General features: G+C 34.9%; 1 protein-coding gene across 1 annotated transcript in view; it reads left to right on the top strand.

The window, feature by feature from the left end:
* The first annotated feature begins 704 nt into the window (after positions 1 to 704).
* LOC138703381 (uncharacterized) overlaps positions 705 to 23,131 on the top strand; it is a 345,308-nt gene continuing 322,881 nt past the window's right edge. The window contains exon 1 of the mRNA XM_069831207.1: positions 705 to 929. Within this exon, the coding sequence (XP_069687308.1) occupies positions 834 to 929 (96 nt within the window). The 5' untranslated portion in view covers positions 705 to 833. The remainder of the gene's footprint in view (positions 930 to 23,131) is intronic.

The following is a 23,131-nucleotide window of genomic DNA, read 5'->3' as shown; positions in this document are numbered from 1 at the left end:
TTTCGTGATATTCTTATGACGTGTCGTAATGTCTCTAGATGTTTGATTTATAAGTGCCTATTAGAATTTTAGAACACAAGAGGCATCTACATTGTCACCATATGCACAAAAAATACTGTTCCTCCCATTCCTCCTTAAACACACGTTTCCAATCAGATGTTGAAGGTTTAAGATAGAAGCAATCTAAATCTTATCAGGTAACCCCGCCACTGATAGATGCCTGTGTACTAGAGTTGTAGGGGAGTTGGACGAAAGGGAGGGAGTAAAGCAAAGACAGTTTACCCCGCTGCCCCTGCGACGTCACTATTGCTAGTGATCACGATGACATTTTTGCCGATCCCTGGTGTATAGACACCGCAATTACAAGGATTTCCTCAGTTCCCTACCACTTATGTTGTTGCTTTCCTGATTTGCATCAACTCTGTAGGGAAGTGATCATTAAATGCACAAATACCACTTCACAAGAGCAGTAACGAAGAGGTTGCAGATCCGAGTCCAGTGGTCTGAGTTGTGAACCAGATCACTCCCTTGCCCGCATTAGTGACAATGACCAACTTTACATGATCTTTCATAAGACCTTGCAATATCCCGGCAATTCTGTTACTTAACGTGAGTGCAAGGATATCCATAAGATTCTCAAGCAGCGTGATGATGTTTTCCGGCGGTGTGGGAAGCTCTGGGTGAAAGTGTTGGGGGGACTTGATAACGCCCCTCCTCGCAGTGCCTTCATCACAGCCGTCTCGGCCGCAGACTCCGACAGTCGGTCACCTCTGCAGGCGGTGTCTTCGGGTTAGTGCATCAGTGACAGTGAGCGTTCTCTTAGTGTTGTAGTGATGTCACGCAGGTTCGGCGTCCCGACGCTCGCCGCGTTGGTGTGTGTGCTAGCGATAAGCTTGGTGGAGTCGCAGGACGAGAAGGAGACAGAAAAGGTGAGTACATTCTACACGTCAGCTTTGTGTATTAGAAGGGCGGGAAGAACAACGTTAGTAAAGTTATTAAAATGAGATGGAAATGGTTAAAAATATTCAGGGCAATATAACTAAAAAGGACGAAAATAATATAATAAAATAGCGAAGAAAAGCGCAGTTAAAGATTAAGATAGGCCTATATGAAATTTCATACTTCACACATATTTAATACATATCTGTGTGTGAAAAAAAAAAACATAAGTTACAAAATCTGAAATTATACCTAATTTTTTACTGTTATATGAAGGGGTGACAATGACATAGCCCAAAGCCACACTTTTAACAAAAATTGTTTTTTTTTTTAACTTCTTGCGCATGCGGAAGCTACTATTAAAGTAGTCTAATATAAAATTTACTCAAATTAACTTACGTAGGTAGACGCCGAAGAAATTATGATACAGCACTTAATAGCATTAGACTTTGAACCTTTAATACTCTGTCCTATAAAATTTTGTCTGTGTTCTTAGGGCTATATTATGCTCACACCTTCATATAGTTAATAGAAGTTTTGAATACCGGAACAGAATAAGTGACTATGAGAAATTGTATCATTTTTTTCTTATATGATTTTAAACACTGCAAAAAAGAGCGAAATGTATACATTGAAAAAATATGCGATGTTATCCTCTATCAAATAATTATAAAACTGTGAAAATCACAGTAAGTAGAAAGGACTGAAATTACGTAAATTTTACGTGCTTCATACTTTAGTTTTAAAATCAGCGAAAAATCAAGTAAATATACAAGAATTAAACACTGGTATTTTACATACTTTTAAAACTAAAAAAATATAGAAAAGGAACCGAACTGTATTTAGTGTATTGTGTTACTTACGAGGTTCCAACCTTTCTTCGGACTGTTAACCATATACAATAACAAACAACAATTATAATTTAATTATCGTAAAATACACCGCAATTAAAACTGGATGAAATACTGTATATTGTGTATTTCATTTAGTTATAGACTTTAAAATGTGTGAAAAAAAATCAAAGTAATATTATAACCTTATACGTATCCTATTCTATAGTTAAAATTATTATGAAGTATTGTCACTAATTTTTAAACGGGATATTTCCTATCAAATTCTTTCATGTGCAATTAAGAACTATTAAAAGACTCGATAATAAAAAAGTCCGAAATTAGGCATATTGTTATAATTATGAGTTCGATGTACAGTAACTTAAAGATAAACCACACATTTGTCAAAATAGACATTTTGTTGTGAAATAGTGTGTGGTAGGCTTAAGTCTAGAAAAATCATGGAATATTTGTACATTGCATCATTGTTTTGATAATTGTATGTATGTATGTATGTATGTATGTATGCATGCATGCATCTATGTATGCGTTTATGAGTGTTTGCGTGTATGTATGCATGTGTGTATACAAACATTTAAATATCCAGGATTATGCAAATTAGGCGCTATATCTTATTTAAAAAAGACGGAAGAGTGGAAATCAGAAAGTAATTAAATATACGAATTTAATTCAATCTGCTAGATAACGAAAATAAACGTGCACATTAGAATTGAGAAAAAGAGCGTGAGTAAAAAGTGAGAGTGCGATAGCCTAGCTATTATAAATACACAAATTAAAAACCATGAAATCCACTGCTGTGGAGTAACGGTTAGCATGTCTGAGTGTGAAACTAGCTGGCCCGGGTTCAAATCCTGGTTGGGACAAGTTAGCTGTTTGAGTTTTTTTCCGGGATTTTCCCTCAACTCATTAAGAGCTAATGCTGGGTAACTTTCGGCTCTGGACCCTGGACTCATTTCACTGTCATTATCACCTTCATGTCACTCAGACTGCTAGATAACCATAGTAGTTGATAAAGCGTCGTAAAATAACTAATGAAAAAAACCATGAAAATCAGCAGAAGTAAAATATATGTGTACAATGTGGTCTTATTCCTTTTAATCAAAACTTACAGACATAAAAACAAAGAGAACTTAAAATTGGTTAACAATAACATTCTCGAGACGTCTTCCATTTTAAAATTTTCATTGCATAATAAAGATGCATTACCTATAATTTAATTTTCAGAGATGATAAAATATCTCGAAGTTATTGTTTACGGTGAAAACTTTCCACGAGAAGATTTTCAATAGGCCTAATATTAACGAGTTTTACTAAAATAATTAATATTTGTAGTAGACCTATAACCTATCATTCATATCACAATTTACTTGCCTCATTATTTCGAAATATAACATTAACAATTTAATTAATTTCAAAACATAACCAGCGGAAACACATTTCTGAATGTAATAATAAGGCTTGAAGCTTATTTACGCTCTTCTGTAGCCCTACGTAAGGTATGAAATGTAGTACGTCAAATATGACATATAACATCTCGTTAAGAATATTATCTGTTAGGAATATTTAACATTGTCTTAGTTAAACACTTCCCTTCGGTATCAAAAGGTAGAAATAATTGTTGAGTAAACTCGTCTTACGTACTACATTAAGCATGTCATATGGTACTTGATACTTCAACATGCATGTTTAACTCTAAACGTATCCGCATTCTCTATTCGGTTTCCAAAAAAAAGTCTGTAAATGTTAACAGGCGACATTATGAATTCAAACATTACGCGAAAACAAAATCATGCAACTCTTCCTGAACCTGACGGTCTAAGTTAGACATAGATTAGCATTCACCTACGAAATCGTAGACTTCAGACCACCATTTTGCATAAATAAAATCAATTGGTATTTTACATTATCTACATATTTTCAGTGGTTAGTATGTTATTACCAGACATTACGCAAAACGTAATAAAATAATTTCTTTGTTTTAGCTGGTTATAAATACAAATTACAATGCAAGTGAAAGGAGAGAACTCTTCTTAGAGAAGATTTTAGGTCTGAAGAGGAGCTTGGTTAGGCGGCATAACGTGGAAGAACCGTCATTAATCTGCCTAGTTATACCCCTCTTCTCTCTAGTTAGTGTGTATCACGAATAAAGACTGGTTCACAATAAACCGGGAACGGAAACGACAACGAGAACGGAAATATTGTTAAAATAAATGTATTTAAATGTGAGTATTCACAATTAAGTATTGTGAATGCTCACATTTAAATACATTTATTTTAACACTAGCCGTACCCGCGCGCTTCGCTGCACTTGTTATTAATGAATATCACTGACTTAAATCTGTTATATTTACAAATATAGGCTAGCTTTGTTATTGTTAGTGAATAATTAATTTATTATCAATTATTATAAATCGTTTGCTCCTGAATTACTTTCAAAGTTGTATTTAGAACTATAAATGTACCGGTAACTGTTATTACCATGCAATAGTTTTTGGAGTTGTTCGATTAATTCTATTTTTAAGCTTGGTATTATGTTACACTCAACAGTGTCTGAAATAAAATACATTTGTAAGAATTGAAGGTTGTCACTCTCAGCTGGAAGAAGGCTTTGTCACCAAACGATACCATTTGAAATAAGGTGTTGTACTGCCCTATATTATTTAAAACGTGTGTTGATAACAGATGTACTACTATTAAGTACCTACCTAAGTTTCTAATTGGTTGTCGGGGATCTTGAATCTCAGGAAGAAAAACTTTTCCAGCAGCGCAACGTATTCCAGACTAATTTACAAACATGTTAAACTAATTATTCTTGCAACGAAAACGGACGCTCCCTAGACTAATTAGTCGTATTTCAATTATGTAATTATTTCATAGTTTCATCTGGTATTGTGTGACGTTATGACTGAAATACCTATATTGTTAATTGTTTTTACAGGTAACATTCGGCCATAACTGACCGAGTATATAAGATCTCGCGCTCAGAGGGGTGGAGTTCGGGGTTTGAGATGGGTTACAAACCACAAGTCATGTTAAAGATGTTGGTTTGTTAATTATTCAATATGGAGTATTATGCACTGCATAGAACTGTTATCTATTAAATATACATTGTCATAGCTCACCAAAATACGCAATTAAGCAATAAAATATGCACTGTTATGTTACTGAATAAAATACTTAATATGTGCCGCGTGTATATTTGTAAAATTATTCCATCTCTGGCTTTCATTTTTTCATAAAAAACGAAACGCAAATCAGACATCAGATTTTAGTACGGTACCTCCAAATAGCATTAAATTTAACTGCAGTACATATAGCTAATTAATAGCTTCGACAGTATATAAAGTTTTCTGTGCGTAAGGTTCTGTTTAGTCCTACCTTATATGCGTTTGTGCCCAGTCCTCGATTCATACATAAGCTTCTGTCCATCTAAAGGAACTACATTTTCCAATGATGAAAGAATTATTTAAATTTATTAAATAGTTTCTTGAGATTGCCTCATATAAACACACAAGTACTCTCTGTTTATAATATAATAATATTTAGTATCACATCATCTGTATATTAATCCGATTATTGTCCAAGGATTCCAACGCCGCCTTAAATAAATGCAGAGTCAATTCGTGGCTAACGTCGCATATTAATCTCACGTGGCCAGGATATAAAAAGCATTGTTATTTTAAAACAAATACATACGTTAATGCAGAATTCCGGCACGGAAATATTATGTACTTCGGTACATCATAGATCCTAGTAATATCAGTCCTATCAAAATTTTGCATAGAATAAAACTTAGCGGAAATCGTTTTTAAAGAAACTTTTGTTATGCAATACTTGTCAAAAAATGAGTAATAAGCGAGATATTTCGATTTATTTAATTCAGGCCCCCTTATAACCCCCCTTTTAAATGGCATATAGCCTAAAATTTAAGTTACAACGAACTTAATTTATATTCCAATTTTCATCGAAATCCGTTCAGCCATTATCGCGTGAAAAGGTAACAAACATCCAGACAGACAGACAGACAGACATACAAACAAAAATTAAAAAAAAACGATTTTCGGTTTCAGGATGATAAATTATACATGTTAGCACCAATTATTTTTGGAAAAAAGCGAAAATTACCAGAAAAATTTCGGTTACAGATTTATTATTAGTATAGATTATTTCCGTCCTCGTTCTCGTTTTCGTTTCTGTTCCCGGTTTATTTTGAACCAGCCTTAACTTGAGAAAGCAGCGCCTCTGTTGTTACTAGAGTCCTGCGTTTGGTTATTTTGAATAGAAGTTAGGTGTACCTCGATCATACTAGCTTCACGTTGCGGTATCTCCCCGCACACTCCGATACTGTGTGTTTACATCTATTTGTGTACCTGTGTCTGTAAGTCGCTGTACATCAGGAATTGTACTCATGTACAAAATAAGACTTAGACTTAATAACGATAATAACGAAGTAATTATTTAAAAACAGCTTATGTGCAATAAACGATCATTTTTACCACAGTTAGACAAAACAAAATTTTTCAGTAGCCATCCCCTTTATTTTTAGGAGCCACCACATTTTGCCCACACATGCAATGAGAAAACCATTCGAGCTCTGATAATAAATTTACTGAAATATAGGTATAAAACAATATTAAATATCTATGCAATGCAAACACACTCTCTGAGAGACGTTCTGTTTTCTCCACTGAAGCTATGTAGAGTAGAACAATAACTTGAGATGCGCAACAAATGTAACAATATTAATCTAAGAAGCATATTCGAATTTGTTCCTACAACCGCTTTTGTTTATTTTTATTTTATTGTATTATTTTACGACGCTTTATCAACAGCTTAGGTTATTTAGCGTCTGAATGAAATGAAGGTGATAATGCCGGTGAAATGAGTCCGGGGTCCAGCACCGAAAGTTACCCAGCATTTGCTCGTATTGGGTTGAGGGAAAACCCCGGAAAACACCTCAACCAGGTAACTTGCCCCGACCGGTATTCGAACCCGGGCCACCTGGTTTCGCGGCCAGACACGCTGACCGTTACTCCACAGGTGTGGACCCGCTTTTGTTAACATTGTGTATTATAGTCCCGTCGGTCTTACTTCCGGCAGCCAATCACGTTGCAGGTCGGCTACATTTAAACGTGTGCGTCTTGTCATTCGCTGTTGATGACGTTATGTATTTCCTAAGGCTCGATCAGGCCTGCAGAACTCACAAGTAGGGGAACTATGACGTCAGCCTCACTCCACTTCTATTGGGGATGATCGACTTCCGCCCCGAAAATGAATGTTGATGCAGCCGAGCGTAACTAGAACGCCGTGACCGCACAGGTAGAAAAGTTGGGTGGGATAAGAAAGGGGAGGAAAGCAGTCGCTCTCAAGAGCTACAGTTCTGCAGGCCTGGACTCGATAAATATATAATATAATCGCCCGCCATATTGGCTCTTTCGTTGGCGTTCGCAGAAAGCACACGAGGACGTTACTTGCCGCTCAATTATTTTCTGAATTACAGTGCGTTTGATTTATTATCATAGGAACTACGATATGATAATGTTTACCGGTGTGGCAAATAGATTACTCGTCTAATAGCTCGGCAACGAAAGAACAAAAATGGCGAACAATACTACCTACCTAAACTTTATAGAGCTTTCACTTCCTAAGACGTAAGCAAAGAGGAGAGTCACGCCGGGAATAACAGCGTCGCGACTATAGTTGTAGTGACAAAAGAAATCACAGTCATAAACAATTTTAAACCCAATAAAAATTTCAGGCACCACATAATAAATTCTGATCGCCCTGGCTATATACTGCCCGGAACTTGTCTACCCTTGATTTTTACAATAAGTAAAACCGTAGATCATAACATGTATACCCAGATTGCGTTATAGGCTTTGACGGTAACAACTTTTGTCAGGTTTATTATGCTGCCATCTAGTTATTACATAAGGAGTCACGTCATAACTCCCATTTGAATTGCATTAGCGACTGTACTGCCATCTCGTGTTCGTTTACGGGGGACGGGTGGCGATCTTGGCGGTTGTTCTCTTCAAAGTGCAACCGATTTTAACATACGAATATGCAATCTATATCAATCTACATGTGATCTGCGGTAAAACGTATCTAGATACTTTTTAGATTTGATTAAAACTTGGAATTAAAAATGAAAAAAAAAAGTTAGCATAAAATTAAAATGAAACAAATTACGAGTCTCTACACATTACGATGAATGTCTGTAAACATTTTTAATTGTTTCAAATGAAATATTTTTCTTCTTTCTGCTAAAATACATATTCTTCTTTCCTAATGAAGTGCTGGCTATCAAATTCTTCTATTATTGCAGTGATATCCAATCGCCCAGCATTGTTTTGTTTTCTCATGTTCACTGAACCATGTAGCAGGGTCGAATGCCGTCGATCTATATTCAGTGCATACCTACACTGTTGCGAATAGTTTGAAGGCTTAAGGTAACCAAATGCAGAACTCTAGTTATTACAATGCAGTTAGTGGTAACTACAGTTCCTATGAATTTGTGTCCACTTTTCAACGGTTGCAGAGCTATCGTTGTTTTTATACAGGTGAAAGCAACGTCGGAGTCATTTAAATTTACAAAATTATACGATTTGTGGGCCACTTCGGATACATCATAAAACAAGTACAAGACAGGAAACAGACAACCAGTCCTGTCAAATTCAGATAAATTTCTGCCTAAGACAGAAATCGAACGAAAATTCAAAATCATTGCCTTTTGGACGATTCCAAGCACAGTTATAATTCGTATAGAATTGACATTTAGGCCTATTTGTTGATCTAATTCTCATGATTTAACAGTTCAACTAATATTTAATCCTTTAGGCCTACATATTTAAATAATTACAAACATTGTAAAATCATATAACAAAAAATAAGTTAGAGGTATATTTGAAGTGACGATAATCCTTCCTATAATATCAGAAAGTTAAGACATCTTTCGTTCTTTGAATATTCATCGACGTATAGTAAAGAAAATATAGAACTAATGACCTCCATAGTCAATTGTGGCCATTATGACAGTAGACGGTAGAAATTTGGGCATAAATATCAATTTTCTTAAATAACTGATTTCTCCAAAGAAATACTTTTCCCTTTGATTAGAATTTTATCATTAATTTGTCAATAAACTTAATAAAATTCACAAACAAAATCGTCCCTATCAATTTGAAATATATTACCCGTGTGTTTTTTATTTCAAATTAAAAAAAGTTACAAGGAATTCATAATATCCATGTTTGCCCTAATTGGGTGAATTTATTGCCTGGGTCGTGTATTATTGTGATATTTAAATTATTAAAGAATTGGTTTTTATTTGTAAGTATTGTGAATATGACTGAGAGGGTAATACATTTAAAGCAATTTATGAGTTCTATTATTAATTATTATTTTCCCTATATTTATTTATTGAATATATACCACATAGACCTCACTCTGCAACTATTTATAATGCAATTACTGTGTTTCATCTGAATGACCTATTGCTAAGTAAATGACGTCAAAACAGTGTGACTTAACTCATTACCGTTGCTAAGCAAATGACGTCAGCTATTTGAATTAAAATTTTGTACAGTGAACGCTCGATAACTCGGACCCCGATATCTCGGACTTCGGATAACTCGGACCACATTTTTCGAAAATAAAATATAAGAAAATATAAAATATAAAAGAAGACTGACAACTTTTTCAAACGTTGTGCTGGGAAAAACAACAAAAAGTGGCAGATCAGTCACCATCATGTTCCTATAATAAACCAATCGAATTACAGTAGACTCTGATTAATGCACTTTGCCCACTACCTGTGTTATTTGTGTTTTCGTTTTATCTGGTATGTATTGATAACCTTGTTGCGTTCAAGTTCAATATAATATTGCTACTGTATAGATAACGTATGGTGTTAGTGTTCATTCCTAACGTATAACTGTATTTCCCTTCGATAAGATGGACTTTTCGTAAATCGGACAGATCTCCGCCCCCTTTAATACGAGTTATCGAGCGTTGACTGTATTCATTTTATACGTTTGAACTAAAAATAAAGTGAAACCCTAGGTTCTTAAGTTACCGTTGAGTAACGTTAGGTGATTTATTTGAATTGTATAATCGCATATGTAGGGCTACTCTGCACACTTGCTTCCCGCCAACGCCTGTAGATGATGTCACAGCGGACCACGTGACAGCCTTCTTCAATATGTCAAAGCTTTATTAATAAATTTAGTATTTATTGTTACATACAATATAAAGTAAATACATATTATATGGACATAGCGCACAATTGTTTGAACAAGCTCGTGTTCGGGGGCAGTTCCTATAAATATTTTGTACTAAATGGAACATAACAAAGATTCAATAAAATTACAAATCCAATACAATTATTAGAAAACTGGGATAGTTCCTAAGATAAAAAATAGAGAATCCAGTCAAAAACAGAACGCATGTTGGAATGAATAAGTACATTGGAATTAAGAAAAAAAAAAAAAAAAAAGGAAAAAAAGGGACATGAATAGTAAATAATTTCCTTAAAATTTTCCTTAAATTTATTAAAATCAAAATAACCTAGGGCAGGATTTATTATCAAAATGTAATTGTATAACCTTGGCCCGTAACTCTGGCTATGATTTATTCCAGTGGTTGTGTAACATTTTGATTCAGCTGAGGGACATGTCAAATTTCTTCTGGTAGAGTATTATTTTAATCAGTGTTTGTATTTCTTTTTTTGTATTTATATGTGCTATCTGGTAGGATGGAAGAGAAGGCCTTATGGCCTTAATCCTGTCAGAACAAACAGAGACAGACAGACAAACAAACAAACAAACAAACAAACAAACATATTCTTCCTCTTTATACCTATTTTCGACGATTTTTATGATAAAATTTTATTAACGTATAATTATATATTATCCAACTGGGAAAACATTAAAATAGAAATAAATAAAATTTGTTGGATAATCACTTGACTTGTTTAAGCAGATTTTAATTATCAGCAATATGAGCGGACAAATTGTAAATTTTGTTGCTCCTCTCTATCCGATTATACCATACTGGATGACAGATTGAGCCAAACCTAAATAAACTAATCGCACAATATTTGTAGGGATGTAGGAGTATAGAATTATAAATATACAAATTATTTTACGAAGTCTGTTACATAAAGAAGAATAGTACCAAAACTCTTAAAACACAAAGCTAGCTAAAATCTAAATACAGATTTGAAAAGCTCGTGATTACTTACATATTTCACTCGCAATACATGTGGATCCATCTCTTGTGCTTTGGACGTGGCAAGCGATTGAGGATGTGGAGTGAGCGAACATTGTTGCATGTTGTGAGTAATTCTGTAACAATGTGCAAAAATAGTCATTATAAAATAAAATAAATTATTACATAAATAGAAATATATTTATTAATCTATGCAAAGATTAATCTTTGGTTCTACAGAATTACTTATGACGGGCACCATTTGTTATTAATGAAGAAAAATTTGCTCTGATGCTGAAGATCGAACTCGGACTCCTAGTTCTACGCACTGGCTGCTCTAACCACTGAGCTACGCCGAAGTTCAACCCACCGCATTTATTAACTTTTTTGTTTACATATAGAATAGTGTTGTCTTTATTTTACGAGAACTGAGGTATTGACATTTAAAGGCTAGGCTTCAGCTTGACTTAAATTCTGTATCTAGCATAGGCTCGTAGTTGAACGTTACTCATCATGTTCATCACACCATGCTAAATACCGTAGGTATGTAGATATTGAATATGCAGCAGTCTAAAAAGAACCGCTGTACACAAACGGATATCATGTCAAAAGTCTTTTTTTCGTTATCAGATATGCAAAAATGTGTATTTCGATTAAAATTGCACAGTTGTTTTTTTATTCTTTGTATAATGAGAGAAAAAAATATGCGAGGGAGAAAGATCACTGTGCGAAAATGGTGCTTGTAGAGTGTGCAAAGCCTCGTTCTTCACCTTATCCACTTCGAGGTCGTCTAGACTGAGAGGTCATGGTCTGCCCTCGTGGGAGCGACCACAACCTGATCGTATTTTCTTAGTTCCGAGCGGTTATCTGTTCCACGAAACAGAATGAAAAGGTTATTTCTGTTATCGGTTGCACTTAATAATACTGTCTCTATTTTTTAAGATATCAGAACGAATTTTGTAAAACCAGTTCAGTCGTGACGATCGTATCGCGGTATCTCTTGAGCTCTGACTGACTTTAGACGTTAGAAGTAAAGTAAAGAACGGGCGTTCGTATAAGAAAAATTTGTTACGTTCTAGCTAGGATCCCAGATCACATATATAACATTCATCCCTATGTTAAAATCGGTAGCGCTTTGAAGAGAACAACCGCCACGATCGCCACCCGTCCGCCGTAAACGAACACGAGATGATAGTACAATCGCTAATGCAATTGAAATGGGAATTATGACGTGACTCCTCACGTAATAACTAGATGGCAGCATAGTAAACCTGACAAAAGTTGTTACTGTCAAACCCTATAAGGCCGAGCAATCTGGGTATATGTGATCTAGGCTAGGATGTAGGTATCAGTGCAGCGCATGCGCAGTAATTACCATCCTCTTCCAATCTAAAGGTCGCTATCGCCCAAGATATAGCAACAACAAGTAGTAAAATATACGAGAGTTATTCGTGAAACATGATTAAACAGAGAGAAAAAAGATTTTTGGAGAAAAGCAACCTACCACATAATTTCCTTACGATAAATTTGGAAGATATTTCGAGAGTCGAAACCTTGTCACTCTGATGAGACACTACATCTATGCATTCTGTTTATCTCAACCTTAACTTGTATCACAATGTTCCATTTACATCAATAAAAGATATCGTTTTAAAAATGAATTACACCACGTAAACTCAATTTGTTAACGGAAGCTGACTTGTGAACCAAACGCAGTTTCTTGGTGATTGATTTGTCCCCTGCTCTTATTTTTCTACTCTCCGTGACTGGGATCTCCGGACCTGACGGGTGGAGAAAGTTGGGAGTGGAAATAGTAGTTCTTTCTAGTTGGTTATTAAGGGTGCTATTTATAGACATTTCACTAGCCCGCGCTAAGAGCGTGCTAAACTAGCCCCAGCTATCGACTGGTTACTTGTACAGGTTTCATATCATATCATATCATATCATATCATATCATATCATATCATATCATATCAAATCGCTAACACTGGTTTATGAATACGAAACACGTTAGTTCGCTGATCATCCACCGCAAGCCCACGCTAGGAATGTCTATGAATACGGCCCTTAATGACGCTGTATCAACTACTCGGTTATTGATGGGATTAGTGATATCGAGATGGTATTTGACGAGATGAGACCGAGGGTTCGCCATAGATTACCGGACATTCGCCTTATGGTTGGGAAAACCTTGTAGAAAAACCAACCAGGTCAACAGCCCAAGCGGGACTCGAACCCACACACGAGCGCAACTCCGGATCGGCAGGCAAGCGACTCAGCCGACTGAGCTACGCCGGTGACAATATAATCGCTCTGTGAGTCGGGATACTGAAGTGCGATATTATTCTCCATCACTAAGAGTTGTAAAATACCTGTTCAATTATTCTTATTTGTTGGACTGTTATTAGTGCCACTGATGGTGAAATACTTTCATTACTATAGAGCGTCCGGAGTTTAGAAAATAGGGGTCTACCAGTGAGAATATGGGCGTGTTCTTTGCGGACATCCCCCTCTCTTTGTAATATGAGTGAATCGATGATTGCAGAAAGGGCTTAAGTCAACTTCTGTATGAAAACGAATAAGACCAGTTTCATAACCTCTGAAGATAGACCTATCGACGAGAACAGAAAAGAAACTCAGTTAAGCATTTGTAATGTGTAAAATTCTACTCTCTTTTTCACGTTGAGCGCAGAAAATCTGCAGTCAAACACTGGGGTACTTTTCTGCGAGTTGACTAGAATCATAACTCACTACTCACAATATCCAAAAACTTGTTTTTTGGCAAATAAGCAAAAAACTTGTATCTCACTAATTACGATTTGGTAGAATTATTTTAAATGTGCCATCTATTATGATTCTAAATATTATGACTGTTTTTAAGTAAAATCGTTTGTTGTGTATAAGTTTATGGATTGTTAAAGAATAAGTAATTTTTTGGATATTGTAAGTTATGACCAGGCAGCGTATTTTCGTTCCCAAACGTACAGCGGCTCGAGTGGCTTCTTCTGGTAGCTATATCTACAGTATTATGTCACGTGGATTCATAAGCAAGGTAGAATTGCAAGCAGGTACGCATGGGATCATTAAATAATAATGGTTTAATGTATTATAAATATGCCCCTGTAACATCATATGACGTATAAAGAACATTTTATTAGTTTAAACAAATTATATACGATGTTCCTAAAAGATTTGCATTTCATAACCTCAGAATATATGTTTTCGTTCACTGCAACGGGATAGGTTTTGATAAACGAATTATTTGTATGTACTGTGTAAAATGTAAATATTGATAATTTGTATATTGATTTTTGTTATTATATTGTTTCTGTAATGTCATGTGACGTAGGAAGAACATTTTCTTAGTTTAAACAAATTTTTACTGGCAGTTATAGTAAAAGATATGAATTTCATAATCTCAGAATACCGGTATATGTTTTTGCTCACCGTAACGGAGTTGATTTCGTTAAATGAATTAATTGTATATATTATATATAGAGTATTTACAGTTAATGTGTATCATGTTTACTATTATATTCTATAATATATATTGTATATACTAGTTCAGTATTATTATCGATCTAATTATATTTCCTGTAATAGGTAGCACTAATATTTTGTACAGCGCTAGTTTCGCAGTGTTAGTTCGTTTATATGGTCAAAAAGCAGCTGGACAGACGATTTCAGTTTATAGCAATCCCACTTACAGTTGTCATGCTCCATTATTATTATGTACCGAAGCTAGGTTATACCTTTCGTAGCGTCCTGACGTAAGCATTTAGGGTCAGAGATTGAACTCTCCAGGATATACTAACCGATAACTTTCCTAACTTTTTTTAGAAAGAAAATGCGCTGCGTGGCTATGACTCCAGAGGCTTCATGTAGACCTATAATACATACGGTGTAATATTAAGAACCAATCATACTTGAATGCACTTTCCATTGCATATTTCATGTAGTTTTACTAACATAATTAATAAATAACTGTTGTGTTTAACTGAGTAGATAAAACAGTTAATATCTGTTGATTGCAGATAGGACTTCGGTCCAATAATTTTAAAAATTAATAACACACAAACTACAAGTGACTTTCGTTTTATTTAATGTTTAATCAGTGCGCATATATGTATAATTTTAAAGAAATAACAACTAAGTTATTTTAATGTGACCCAGAAAATACTAAACACTTTTTTTTTTCATTTTTCTCAGAAGCAGGTTGTCTGCACTTACGTTCTTCCTGTAATCATCGATTCAACTAAAATAAGTTAGTTGCGTATTTTCTAACGTATATGAAATAACGGAAGTAAATCTAAATACTAAAGTAAGAATGCTTCTGTATACAGAGTGGATGGTAACCTCTACACCAAAATGTAAGGCGTGATGCTACATTTTGAATATACAGCAAAACTTGTATTGCACTTTTCCTTCGATGAGACACCATTAAGCAGGAATAAAAATAGTCTTTGCCCAATGTTTGCAGCGCTCTATTGCGGTAATGGCCGGAGAGAAATGGCTGACTGCTGTACAAGCAGATAGGTAAAAATAATCTGAACAGTTAGTGTCTTGAGATTTTTTTTTTTTTGCAAATTAAACCGTTTAGCCATGAATTTAAATTAAGGGTATATGTACGTGAACGACCGCAAATATTATGAGAAAATGCAGGCTCTAAATTTCTAAAATTTTATAAGAAAATGAACTCACAATTGGACAAAAATTACAAGGTGCCACAACAAGACGTATTAGAACTTAGATATCTGATAAAAGCATAAAAAAGGTTACTAATAATATTTTTCAATCCATTTTTATCAAAGTATGGGGAAAAAAACAAAAAAACAAAAAAATTCTGTAGTTACATAATTTGGTAACCATAACAATAAAGTCTCTCTGACATCTTTAATATTTTTACTGTATGTTATAAACACTTATTTCTGAAAAGTAGACTACTCTCAGGCATGTAGAGTTGTTTATTTTAATGCAATTAATTTATTATTTGTCCCGTATAAAATATATTAAAATGTACATAATGTTTTGTGACCTAATTTTTCTATTTTCAAAGAAATGGGCATTGTTGTAGTCTACCTTTTGCATAAATTCATGTTAAATCATTGAACAAAATTTCGGAATTCTATCACTAATGCTTGTGGAGTATGAAATAATATGCATGAAAATTTTCAAATTTTAGAAAATTTAATTTAAAGTAAAAAGTGAAATCTAAAAAAAATATTATTAGTAACCTTTTTTATATTTTTATCAGACATTTAAGTTCTAATAAGTTTTGTTGTGATACCTTGTTATTTTTGTCCAATTGTGAGTTCATTCCCTTATAAAATTTTAAAAATTTAGAGCCTGCATTTTCTGACAATATTTGTGATAGTTCACGTACATAATAGCGAAAATCGTTGAAATAAATCTTGCAATGCAGTGCACGTCGCGTATTACCAACTGAGAACAGCAGAGGGAGATGGAAAGGTAAGGAGTGCAGGCCGCGCTTGCTCAGAGTTATTGCAGCAGCGGTGATATGGCCAAATGTTTCTTAGAAACATAACGATTTCCTATAAAACGGTGAATGGTAGAGAACAAAATTATTTAGATTTTTAAAATCTCTCCTCATAACCTATTACCAGTTTCATTTTGGTGCAGAGGTTAACAGTCTACCCTGTATACAGGAAAAGGAACAAAAGAAGAGTTAAAATTGAACATCAAAAACTTCAAGGAAGTGATATCACATAACCTAATAGTGCATCCCCGATGCATCATTATTGGGGAATTAACCAACAGTTTCGCCATGAACAATAGCAGGAAGCCCCCACATACAGGATGTTTCCGACGTGGTGTTACAAACTTTCAGGGATGATGACGAAGGGCACATGTATCAATTTGAGATAAGGAACCATGGTCCGGAAATGACTGAGTCGAAAGTTATAAGCAAAAATAGTTGTGTGGAAATGGAATTACAATTTGGCAACACGTGCCCTCCTTCCCTTAACCTTTGGAACAGTCGTGGAAAGATGGCATGGGCCGGATGTCTCCTACGTTGGTACTTGTCCCGATACAAACTGTGAGCTTGTCTACTGTTCTCATTGGCTCATCCGTATTCGAAAGTCAGGTCTGCTTATTCCGCTCTCGTGTACTCCTCCATTTCACTAGGACTGATCGACTGGACACTGCAACTTGTACACATACACTGCTGTCTACAGACGTGCATATCAGGACCGACCATGTCCGTTACACATTACGCTATCTGCATTGCTTTAGTGTAGTTTCCTATTCCGACCCCTCAGACAGCGCAATGAATGGAATACTGTAAGTAGACAATGTAAACAACGTCAGATGAATACAGTATGTGTAAGATGTACAGATAAATACACATAAATAAGGTGTACAGAGGAATAAAATTATTTCATTTCCACACAAGTATTTTTGCTTGTAACTTACGACTCTGTCATTTCCGGACCAGGGTTCGTTATCTCAAATTGATACATGTGCCCTTCCCCATGATCCCTGAAAGTTTGTAACACCACCTCGGAAACACCCTGTATAGGCCTACAATTTAAATGTCTATTTAAAAATATGTGGGTTGACCTCCCCTCTGGCGAAAATCCTGCGGGCTACCATGCTTTCGTCAATATTCCAGTTGCTCACATACATTGAAATTTCGAATATGAAAGAATCCAGGAAACACGCCGCCATAATGAACTGCCTCGGGGATCGAAGTCAAGAGCACGAAGACCGCATATCAGCTCCATACTGCTCGCTCCGCTTCCCACTTGTGACTGCTCAGGGAGATGACAGATAACCGGTCCAGAGTCTTACGTAATTACAGCATTCCTACCAAGCATGCAAGTGCAGTGGTCATCTTGTTTAAAAGAACTCCTGCGTAATGCGGAGAAAAGTTTCGGCCCTTACGTCATCGATACATTCCAATTAATAATTCGTTAAGGATCCTCACGTCCCCAATTCATAACTCAGTTACACAACTACCGCAACCAACGGAAAAATATAAGCAATCGTGCGTTACAATAAATTGTATTCAATACGAACAGACGCGCTGGTTCTTTTAATGCTTAAGTGAAGGGTTCAGAACCATAGTGGGCCAAGCGCCATTTACTAAAACCGTAGAAAACAGGGGTTAAAATGAAGTTATTACCATAATTCAATGGAAACATGTAACAAATAATATAAAGTATACACATTAAAACTAAATGATATGTCAATCTTCATTAAACTATAGTATTCACTTAACTTTAACCCTTGCTTTCTCCGTTTTTAACAAATGGCGCTTGGCCCACTATGGCTCTGAAGCCTTCAAATCCAGTGTAGTAAGATGACATGATACTATTTTAACTCCTCTTTCTTTCACTGTTACGCTATAGTAAAAGATAACTACATAACACCGCAATTATTGAATTAGTGAAGCAATACAAAATTGATCTATCAATTCATTACACCTAGATTGAAAGACGTAAACATTAATTATAAGTCTTATTTAATAAAAAAAAAACATGATGATGAAGTATGTAGGATTGGACTAAAGATCTCGAATAATCCATTTTTGACGGGACAGTACCAATTTTGAGACTCCTGTCATGCGTAGCACCAGTTCTCTTTCTAATATGTCCATTCTTATAGCCAAGAAAATCCGTACTGGGCTGATTAACATACTACTTTTCACCTAGAAGAGATCTGACATATTCAAAATTAACATACAAAATTTGATTACATTATTAATATACACACTTTTTTCTTGCCTACAATATTTTTACTTGCTTCACATTTTGCCTACTCATTAAATTTGGCACAGACTACTTATCGCTTGCATGCTATTAATTTGGTATAGTATTCATTTGGCATACTTTGTATAATGTACTGACATTTAAAAAAATGAACATAAATTATAAAGTAAAATTATGGCCACATGTTCTTAAGTAATCCAAAATGCGTCCCTCATCCTTATGTTGTTGATATCTTTGAACTATATGTTGTAGTCTTCTGATATAAGAATCCCCTAAAACAGGAGTTCTCAAACTTTTTTAGACTGCGGTGTCCTTCACATGTCAGATTTTCCGTGCGACGTTCTTGTACCGAAAATTAAAAAAATTCTCAAATTAGATTTGGTGGTATTTGTTCTTTTAAGAAAATAGTCGTTTAGCCTTCCTTACCAGCTTGTAAAAATACAAAATCCGAATAAAATAAATATCTACACGTAGTGAAAACTTGCATGTCATGTGTCATTATAAACTGCATTATAAATTATTTTAGTTTTACCTTATAGCTGCGAAGCCAAGAACATAGACCAACAACGCACCAGGACGTCGCGGCGTACAGTTTGACAATCCCTGCCCTAAAAGATAAATATTGCCCCCCCTCTTCTCGTTTCTACAAATTCACCGTCCATATTTTTTTATACATCCCAAACCTCTATGATTTTTAAGCAAAGACAAGAAACCTTATAAACTGTAACAGGAATTATTAGCAATGAGCACAATATATTTATTACAGTAGAGTATGTCAAAATATGATAATATGTGAATGTACAAATGAAACAAAGTAGTTGTATGCCAGAAAAAGTATACCTAAAAGGTTGTGTCAAATTAAATTAGATTAAAAATAAATAAGCCAAATACTTGTATGTAAAATAGGTTATGTGCTAAATTACTTTATGTCAAATAGCAGTAGGTAAAGTGCAGTATGTCAATCCACCCGGAACCAAGAAAACCTCCTGCATGGAAGCGGGCATAGGATCTGTACACGCTAACTACAAAGAACTGTTTCTCTACACACATAATGAACAATGTTGCCTTGAACGATCTCAGATGAATGTTTGGAGAAAATAACATTCTAACTCAACTAGAAAATATTATTTAATTATTGTATGTGTAATTCATGTTGCACTTTCATTTGACATCATTAACCGTCAATTCCTGAAGTAGAGTTCAGTGGAAGAATTATTCAGCATGCCACAAAACCTAAAACCTCGGCTGAAACAAGAGACAACGTATGAGAATACAAGAAAATTTGCGTAGGCAAAATTTCAAAGAGATATATTATTGAAATAATTTATTGAGTGGTGTGCTACATAATTATTAATTATTGGCCCTTTAATAATTAAAACGTTTTAAACTTAACGGAATATATTAAATGTATTACTTCATTACTTCGCAGAGTATAAATATTCGGAATTCTCTATTACTAATTTCTGGTAGGAAAATGGAAGTTATTTCCTTCATGTTGGGAATGTGGTGTCTTAATTGACGGTCTTCTGCCATACCACCCACGTGATAACATTGTGTCGCTATTTGTGAACAGTGCTGCGATAGTATAGGTCTCGCAAGCAGGGATTACCGACGATAGGAATGCGAACGAAACAATTCTATAAGGAAGGACGGGCAACTGGAAAGTTCACGAGATAATTTGAATTATATTTAAGAGTACAGTCGGAAAAGAAACGAAATCGATAGAATCAGTCTTGCATTGTGATAGTTACACATTATAAATTACGGTTTTAGTTTCACTTCCACTGCATGTGAATACGTGTCTTGTTGCAAGTGCGTTTATTTTATTATGTAGTGATGAAGCGTTCCCCTCGCAGAGCATCATTATTTTATTCGTAAACATAACGCTGCGCGTTTAATTCGCTTCGAATTTTTCTCTTGCTACGCTCTTCATTTCCACAGGCGATGTCCCCATCTGTTCATCTTCTTGGAAGAGGCAGTTCATCCATCGCCCTGTACCTCTCGCTCCCTCGGCGTGCCTACATATACACGTCAAAACAGACAGTAACGCCACCACTGTTTTTCGGTAATCGTTCCTCGAGCGAGCTATACCAATAATTAGAAGAATCATGACTCCCTTCCCAAACCTACAATCTTTCATAACGTCATTTCGTTATCATCTTCTCACAGTCCGCTATAGGCCTGCCATCTATAAGAGAAATATTGCAACTGGCTGAGTGTGCTCCCCTCTATCGAGAGCAAACATCAGAGTCAACAGCTGAACAGAGGAAAAGCCTAACATTAAAAAATGAGTGTAGACAAATGGCTAACGGGTCAGTTTTTTAAGTAGTCTATACGATCACCTATTATTTAACAATTAATTGCGGGGTGTATAGAAGTTAATGCTATAACATATTTGGGTTACATTCTCGTGAGATGTCGCACGTTTTTTGTTTTGCTACTGGTTATTATAAAGACGATTTTCTTTTAATGGTAGACGAAATAATAAAGACTGCTAGCCATAAAAATATGAAATGTTTTTACTAACATAAGAGTTATAAAAAAAACTGCTCCGTGTATAATATATACCGGAAAGAAGAATTTATAAACACACGTGTAGTAAATTACGACCCATTTCACGGAAGCGGTTCCAGGAATTTCTCTTTTCTTGCAGCTATCATTTATTTTACTAATATCTCAATTATTTTTTATGGTCAACCTTAACCTCCACGCTCGACTGCTAGCGTTTACACGACTATTTCCTCCATAAATAAATTTTACAGTTTGAACGAATGAAGACAATTTAGAGATCTCATTTCCTTGAAAACAACATAACAGCCATTTCGGACAAACTGGGAATTCCAATGAAAAAGTCTTTTTCAGAAATATTTGTTTATTATTAGCGTAAGACATTGGTAAGGTTTTAAATTTAAATATTCTAATGTTTTATTTTCAAAAGGAAAATATTTTACAAGTTTTTGGCATTGAATCTACTGTCTGCGCGCCAGCTCTTAAACTGTGGCAGGAATGCAGCGTGGAACCGATAAGCGGGTGATGACGTAAGACTGTACTATACTAAGCTAAATATATATAACGCGGCAGGAATGCGGCGCGGCGCGAAACCGATAAGCGAGAGAGTTAATGTTTGTACTACGGAGCGAACATTCATGCACACTCCCTAGTTGGCCTGGCTGAGTCATATGTCCCCTTTCCCCACTTCCTCATACCTCACGGTTTAAGAGCTGGCGCGCACACAGTAAGTGGTCTTGGCTGGGTAATAGGCACTGTTTTGTTTCCCTAGAGTTTGCACACTTACTGATAGAGGGATCAGCTGTAAATGTTTTTTTTTTTTTTTTTTTTCAAGGAGCTATTGTTGGAGAAATGTTCTGAGAGTCTGCACTGTTAAGGAACTTTATAAATCTATATTCTTTCTGCCATTTATTTTCAATATTTTGGGTTAATAACGATTAATGTTACAGTTCAAGTAAATATTTTGACTTAGAAATGTCACAATTGATTTGAAACTGGAAAAATGAAGGACATTAACTCATCTGTAACATCCGTGACAAAATGTGTGTAACATCCGTGACATGGAAGAAACAGCTGTAAAATATTTACCGATTATGTTTTTGTGAACTAATTGGATGCCATGAGATTTGCATAGCTTTCACATGGACACTATGGGAATGAATCTCTTTTTGCTTGAGGCAAAGATCTGGTTTTACACTTTTTGTTAATAACGTGTGAAGTGAGTTCATAAATCTTCTAACATCCATGACGGAATCCTTTCTTTATTTTCTGCAATAATAAGAAATTATATTCAACAACTTTTTTTCTGTGAAATGATACTGATCTTCTAAATCGATTGTTATAATAAAAGTTGACGAAAATAATTTCATTTTAATAATAATAATAATAATAATAATAATAATAATAATAATAATAATAATAATAATAATGGCTTTATTTAACTTGGCAGAGTTAAGGCCGTACATAGTTGAACATACAACTGGATCGGAATTAAGAAATTATATACTGATACGATTTAGATACATAATTAGATCAAAAGAGGTAGTTACATAAAAATTTTGCACATAAAATAAAAATAAACATAGTGGAATACATATTAATTTCGTTAGAATCAAATACGAATCACACAAAAATAGAAGCCGATAATTCAATAAAAAATGTACACAGTAAAAATAAAAATTAACACGTTATATAAGCTTAGAGTTTGAAAATAGTAAAAATAAAACATCCATGACAACTTAAATGGCTGATAATTAAGAAATATGGGTAAACAGTTATCAATAAATAGTTCGCGAAGAAGAAATTATACTACGATATAACACCTTTCTACGGACTGTGTATTGAACATACCAGGTACAAATTTAACGATGCATGGAGACCACAATCTTG

This window comes from Periplaneta americana, chromosome 7 (assembly GCF_040183065.1).
Source record: "Periplaneta americana isolate PAMFEO1 chromosome 7, P.americana_PAMFEO1_priV1, whole genome shotgun sequence".
NCBI classification, from domain to species: Eukaryota; Metazoa; Arthropoda; class Insecta; order Blattodea; family Blattidae; genus Periplaneta; species Periplaneta americana.
Note: the sequence above shows the minus strand (reverse complement) of the source record. Positions and strands in the feature narration are given on the sequence as shown.